At 34.8% G+C, this 7,148-nt stretch overlaps 1 protein-coding gene across 1 annotated transcript in view; it reads right to left on the bottom strand.

Moving 5' to 3' along the window:
• Positions 1–1,106: 1,106 nt before the first annotated feature.
• The window catches only part of LOC106730595 (basic proline-rich protein-like), a 34,399-nt gene continuing 28,357 nt past the window's right edge, over positions 1,107–7,148 (bottom strand). The window contains exon 8 of the mRNA XM_032466425.1: positions 1,107–1,163. Coding sequence (XP_032322316.1) covers positions 1,107–1,163 — 57 coding nt within the window. The remainder of the gene's footprint in view (positions 1,164–7,148) is intronic.

The following is a 7,148-nucleotide window of genomic DNA, read 5'->3' as shown; positions in this document are numbered from 1 at the left end:
CCTATTCTAGAAGAAGAGTGAAAAGAATGATTTTCTGTTGGCACAGATTGGGATAGAGTTCAAGGGAGCTTACAGAAGAGTAGAATGCCGGTGGATTTAACGGGTGACAACAGCTGGCCCCTCAAAACTGTTGGAGAGAGGACAATTTACTCAACAAATGATACTACTTTGCCATTGGCTGGGGTTGAGTGGAGTGAAGAGGAACACAATGTCGTTCCTCATACCTGAAGGATTTCAAATGTACCAAAGTTGTAAATGCAAACAATGCAATCAGGACGCATGTTTGCAATGTTTGTATTATTTCAGCATGGGGAAGTCCTGAAGCTTCAATAAGAAATACACAACACTCGCAGCAAGGAGGGAACAGATTGATACATGCAACTATCTGTTAATGTGAAACCTTAGCACATAGAAGGACCGCTGATTGGAGAACAGTTCAAATATGACTACGTAATTTGAATTCATCATGAGTAAGTATAAGAATAAATCAAAATACAATTCCAATGAAGGTACTAAATTCAAAGAATGTAAGTTGTAGAAATATATGAACAGAATGATACAATTTGTGTGTGAGAAAAACAGAGGAAAAATCCCCCAAACTTAATGTTCCACTACATATATCAGAATTTTGGTGTATAGAAATATATAGAGATACTCTATACTAGTAACAGTGATTAACTCAGGTAATAGGCTAGAGAAAGATCAGGGGATCTATTTTGACTCTGCGTGCTTTTGCAATGATCGAATACTTACAAAATTCTATTTGTGTACCCCTTATGTAGCTAAATTTTATACGAATCAACCTTCATCTTATAGCATAGTATAGAAATCTTAAAGATAAAACTGACTTGTGAAAATAAGGCAAAAATAGAAACGTCGTAAAAAAGTTCAGTTCATGGTACTAGGGCTTCATTTTATAGTGTCAGATCACCGAAAATCTATTTTAGAAAGTCAATAGAAAAGGGTAGAAACAACATAAGAAATAAAGAAATACGGAGAAGAAAAATTTGAATCTCACTGATAACCGAAGAAATGCAAATTAAAATAAGGCATGATTTGGTAGCCATCACCTATAAAGTTCTGAAGAATATTAGAAGGATAAAAGGTTACTGAACCTGGATAGTTTGGACCTGCAGGATTGGCTGAAGCGGGAGCATTGCTACCTGCAAAAATAAATTTGAATCAATGCAGCAGCCTTATCAATACAAAATTATGCATTCCAATTTTTGTTTGATTTAGAAAAAGACTGATTGTTTCTCAAATAAAAAATCCACATACACCCAGAACATTGCATGTCTACTCCCAGGAATTCAGTCTAAATATATATTTGCACATGTAGGTGAGGATGTATGCATAAAATGTACAACACAACTGTGTAGTTATAGTGAAAATCCTAGTAGTCAAGTATAAATCATAAAACTTTGTGTTGTCTAAATGGTTCACGTAGTATTATGTTCCATAATTTGTATTTTTTCGTGTTTGACATGTTATGTCTTGGACATGTTTGTATATTTGCACATTTTATTCTGACGTAACAGTATGTTCCTCCTGGTGCTTTTGGTATAGTCTTCCTCAAACTGATGATAAAAAATGATTAACAATCCCAGAAGGATATTTGCTTTTGATTTTTGTGTTTATCCTAGTTGTTTCTTCCCTTCATGAGCTTTTTCTCACAAACAGTTCACCCGTACTTCAAATCTAAAGGTTATGAATTTTTTCTAAATCCTCAAGGAGTGTTTATGGTCAACACTTTCCAAACAGCATATTAACAGTCATCGTATATCATATTGCATATTCTCACTAGCACCCCTGACTAAACAGGGATGGGTCAATGAATATAACTTTATATGCAGTCTTTACATATTGTCCAACAAAGGTAATCTCTTTCCCTCCAAATCTTCACAGCCCTCACCTCACCAATATACTGTAGTCGGTTACTGGGTACCAGCTTTACAGCAATTCTAAAAAGGTGCTCTAATTACATGTTAACATGAATTATTCCCCTCAGTCCTTTAAAATATTAGGACAACAGAAAAAAGACAAACAGAGTAGAAGCCAGTCATTGAGCTTTGAGTTTCACATCTTCATTAAAAAGGAAACTAGAGCCGATAGAAATGATGGTACTTGAGTGAGCAGAGCCTCCTTAGCACCCTGAGCACCCTCTGCCCAGGCTCATGCTCTACCCATTCTTGCTCTTGTCTCTTGCTTCTGCTGCAATCAAAGGGAAGCCAGAGGTTGCAGCCCTGAAATCAGGAATATAATTCCTTCCATCATATCAAAATAGTCTCTCAATACGTAAGCAGAGCAGCTGATCAGCAGTCCCAACCAGAAATCACCCACTTCATTTCAGTAAATAAAGGCTTTTCCTGACTTTCAGTGGCTATGAGATTTACCCTCTGTGCCAAATAAGAATAACCAGTATAGAGAAATATAATAGCTCTATGATGTGTAGAATAGTGCAGGTGGCAGAAATATTGGTCTTATTTGGGTGACAAAGGAAATTCCCAGTTTGTAAAATGAAGCAAACTTATTGCAGTCTTGGAAATCGCCCATAGTCTTGGACCTGAATTTGAATGTACTCAATGCTACTTAATTAGCTGACATGGTAAGGAAAAGAAAATAAAAGTTGACCTGGAAACATTAACATGAGCATAGCCTGTACACTTCTGAATAGGAAGCATTCTCCCAGACAGTAAAACATATTATAGTACTCGAGTTAAGAAAATGATTTGGTGTTGGCATAGACAGGGACAGAGTTTAAGAGAGCCTATAAAAGACTAGAATGCCTATGGATTTAACGGTGACAAACCTGGCCCCTCAAAACAGTTGGAGAGAGATAATTTATTCAACAAATGATACTACTTTGTCATTGGCTGGGGGTGGGTGGAGTGAAGAGGAACACAAAGTCGTTCAACATACCTTAACGATTTCAAATGTACCAAAGATTTAAATGCAAACAATGCAATCAGGATGCATGGTTGCAATGTTTCTATGATTTATATGTCTTTTATAAGAAAGACAAAACACTCACAGGCATTAGGAAAAAGATTGATACATCCAAGTACTTCTTAATGTAAAATTTTTGCACGTATAAATGACAACTGATTGTAGTATATTTAATAAGTTATGATGACATATATTAAAGTCATTGTGAATAAGGATAAGAATAAATTAAAATACAGTTCCAAACGACATTAAATTCAAAAAGTGTGTAATTTTCATAAAAATAAGAACAGAATGATACCATTTCTGCATAAGAAGAAAAAGAGGAAAAACCCAACAAAATAAATGTATAACTAGACATATAAGGATTTGATCTTCAGAAGTATATAGAGGCATTCTAAACTATTATCAGTGATTAACACAGGTAATAAGCTATGGAACGATAAGGGGAAATAATTTTACTCTATGTACTTTGGTAATGTTCGAAAATTTACAAGTATGTACTTGTGTACTCATGTAACAAAAATTTATAAACGCAGTCTACATCTAAAGTATAGTATAAAAACCTAAAAAATTCTAACTACTGAAAATAAGGCAAAAATATATCTGATAAAGTTCATTTCATGTTAAAAGGGTTTTAATTTATAAGTTGAAATCAATAAGGAAAATAATTTAGATTCCTAATGAAAAAGGAAGAAAGAATACAATAATAGATACAGATAAGAAAAAGTTCAATCTCACTGATAATTAGAGAAACACAAATTAAAATAAGACATGATTTTTGTACCCATCACCTTATAAAGTTCTTAACAATATAAGAAGGATAAAGTGTTACTGAACCTGGATAGTTTGGAACTGGAGGCTTGGTTGGAGAGTGAGGCTTGTAACCTGCAAAAAATAAATTTGACTCAATGCAGCAGCCTTATCAATACAAAATTATGTATTTCATTTTTTTTGTTTTAGAAAAAGATTGATTATTTCTCAAATCAAAAATACACATACACTCAGATGTTTGCAAGTCTACTCCTTGGAATTCAGTCTAGATATATATTTGCACAAGTAGGTAAGGATGTATGCATAAAATGTACAACACAACTTTGTATTTTATAATGGAAATCCCTGTAGTCAACTATAAATGATAAAACTTAGTGTTCTTTAAATGGTTCAAGTAGTATTATATTCCATAATTTGTATGTTTTTCTTGTTGGCATAGTATTGCTTGGACTTTTTTCATATTAGCATATTTGAATCTGATTTACACCATTTATGTTGCTACTGTGCTTTTCGTATACTCTTCCTCAAAGTGATATTAAAAATATGATTAACAATCCCATAAGGAGAGTTGATTTTGATTTTTTAAAAAATCCCAATAGTTTCTTCTCTTCATAAGCTTTTTCTCACAAACAAACACTAAAGTGTATCAATGTTTTCTAAGTCCTCAATAAGTGTTTATGTTCCACACTTTCAAAACAGCAAATCAACAAAAATAGTTTATCATAGTGCATATTCTCAAAAGGACTCTGTGACTAGACAGGGATGGGTCAGTGAGTATAACTTCATATGCAGTCTTTATAGATCATCCAAAAAATTTCATCTCTTTCCCCCTGAATCTTCACAGCCCTTACCTCACCACGGTACTCTAGGCGGATACGGGTACCAGCTTTACAGCAATTCTAAAAAGGTGCTCTAATTACCATGTTAACATGAATAATTCCCCTCAATCCTTTAAAATGTTAGGACAACTGAAAAAAGACAAACAGAGTAGAAGCCAGTCATTGAGCTTTGACTTCCACAGCTTCATTAAACAGGAAACTAGAGCCCACAGAAGTGATGTTACTTGAGTGAGCAGAGCCTCCCTAGCACCCTGAGCCCCCTCTGCCCAGGCTCGTGCTCTACCCATTCTTGCTCTTGTCTCTTGCTTCTGCTGCAATCAAAGGGAAGCCAGAGGTTGCAGCCCTGAAATCAGGAAGATAATTCCTTCCACCATATCAAAATAGCCTCTCAAGACTTAAGCAGAGCAGCTGATCAGTAGTCCTGGCCAGAAATCACCCACTTCATTTCAATAAATAAAGACTTTTCTGCCTTTCAGTGGCTATGAGATTTCCTTTCTGTTGCCAAATAAGAATGTCCAGGAGAGAGAAAAATTATAAATCTCTGATGTGTGGAATAGTGAGGTTGATGGAAATACTGGCCTTACTCTGGTGATAACAGAAATTTCCCAGTTTGTAAAATGAAGCAAACTGGTTCCAGTCTGGGAAATCAACCATAATCCTGGACCTGAAAAATACCCTGTAAAGCGGATGCTGTAAGTCATGGGAGCTACCTTAAGAGCTTTCTAGATGCTAGGTACTGTGCTAAGCGCTTTAAATGCACCACATTTTAACTTTGCTATTACAGGTATTAAATCACTCTGTACTCAGATGTAAGGTTTACATAGTTTGCCCATGTTTACTTACTGTTGGTATCTGAACTATGGCAAATACTTTTAGAATTACTAAGTATCACAACTAAAATGACTGTAAGTATATTCTTCATCTCTTTGGTACTGTAAATGATGACTGTTTATCCCATGAATTTAAAAAATGTTTTGTAAACTATAAATAGAAAATTACTGTACCTGAATGGCCTGAAATTGGAAGTGATGTATTGAGAAGAATCAGCACTGGAAAGCAAAACAGTGTAGGACCAACCACCTGGGATTACTGCTTTCCCCTCATTTATATGAATTATGCCTCTCATTCTTGACTTATTTCAAGGTAAAAATTCCCATGCTTCAATTTACTCTGAAAAATGATTCCCATCTCTTTTTATACCTTAAAATACTGAACAAGAGGTATTAATACACCTGTGTTAAGTGCTAACATATAATGTGCTGACTCTCTAACAGCCTGCGAAACCACAGCAGCAGAATTGTATGTAAATTTTTTGTATATCTGCCATGGAAATGAATACATATCCGAGTTAAGTACTAAGTTTGCTTCTTTTCACTTATTCTTATCAATGTGAACAAAATAAGAACTAAAAAAGAAAGTTAAAAGACAAAGAAGAGACAACATTTGTACTTTTATTACACTTCGGCATCTCAGGTTCCCACGTATCTTCACTACCACAGGACACTGAGAGGCTGCCAGTAAGCATAAATCCTTGGAGTCATTCAAATGTCACCACATCTTTGTAGGAAAAAAAAATTCTACTTTCTGTTAACATTTTTCCATTTTCAAATACTGGAAGTTTACATTTGACCAATGAAAAGTGGAAAAATTCCAGAATTAATAGAAAGCTGCTTTCACACAGAAAATACTGGTGGAAAGTTGTAATTTCCAGTGGGATGAAAGAGGAAAGAAATGAAAGGCAAGATGTTAATTGAAAAAAACAAAAAGACTTTATTTGTGCATTTGAATTCTAGGCACAAATTTAGAGAAATCTAATGATGTTTTTCCACCTAGAACAGAATGTCATTATAGTTTATTGGCCTTCCTAATTTTTTCTTATTGCTGACAAGTTTTGAGAAAGGTCTAACTACCAGATACAAATTGAAGGTAAGTTCAAAAGCAACTTTTGATACTCTAGCTCTAGGACAGTTTTTTAAAGATCATAGTGACTCTAGTTAGAGTTCCCTGCTCTTTTAGAAAGGTAGCAAAGACTTTTTGGAGAAGGTAATACTTTAAATATTCAAACTTAAAAGTTGAAAAATCCAGCCATGCAAAATGCTCAGGCTTCATGCTGGTGTAGTTTGGTATTCCCCTCTCTACTCTACTTCTTCAGAAGTAAAACACAGGTCATGCCCTCTAGATTGACTTCAGGATTACTTTTGCAGAATTGGGGAAAAAAGAACCAAAACTAAAAACACTGGGCTGGGCAGTAAGTTCCAGAGAACATCTTATGAGGTAAAATCTGAGCAATGGATGATGGCCAGATAACATAAAGCCTTTTAAACCAGAAGTATGTTCTTCCTCTTTTTCCTTGGATCTGAATTTCCATCAGGTATCATTTGTCTTCAGCTGCTGAACTTCCTTATCAATCCTTGTGGTCAGGTCAGCTAATGACAAATTCTTTTAGCTTTCTTTTTTTCAATCTAAAACTGGTTTTATTTATTTCCCCTTCAGTTTTGAAAGATTTCTTCTTGACAGAGAATTCTAGTTTAAGTGCTTTACTTTTCTTTCAACACATTAGCAGCAGCGACTGTGTTCTATTCTTCACAGTTC

This window comes from Camelus ferus, chromosome 23 (genome assembly GCF_009834535.1).
Source record: "Camelus ferus isolate YT-003-E chromosome 23, BCGSAC_Cfer_1.0, whole genome shotgun sequence".
In the NCBI taxonomy this organism is placed as follows: domain Eukaryota; kingdom Metazoa; phylum Chordata; class Mammalia; order Artiodactyla; family Camelidae; genus Camelus; species Camelus ferus.
Note: the sequence above shows the minus strand (reverse complement) of the source record. Positions and strands in the feature narration are given on the sequence as shown.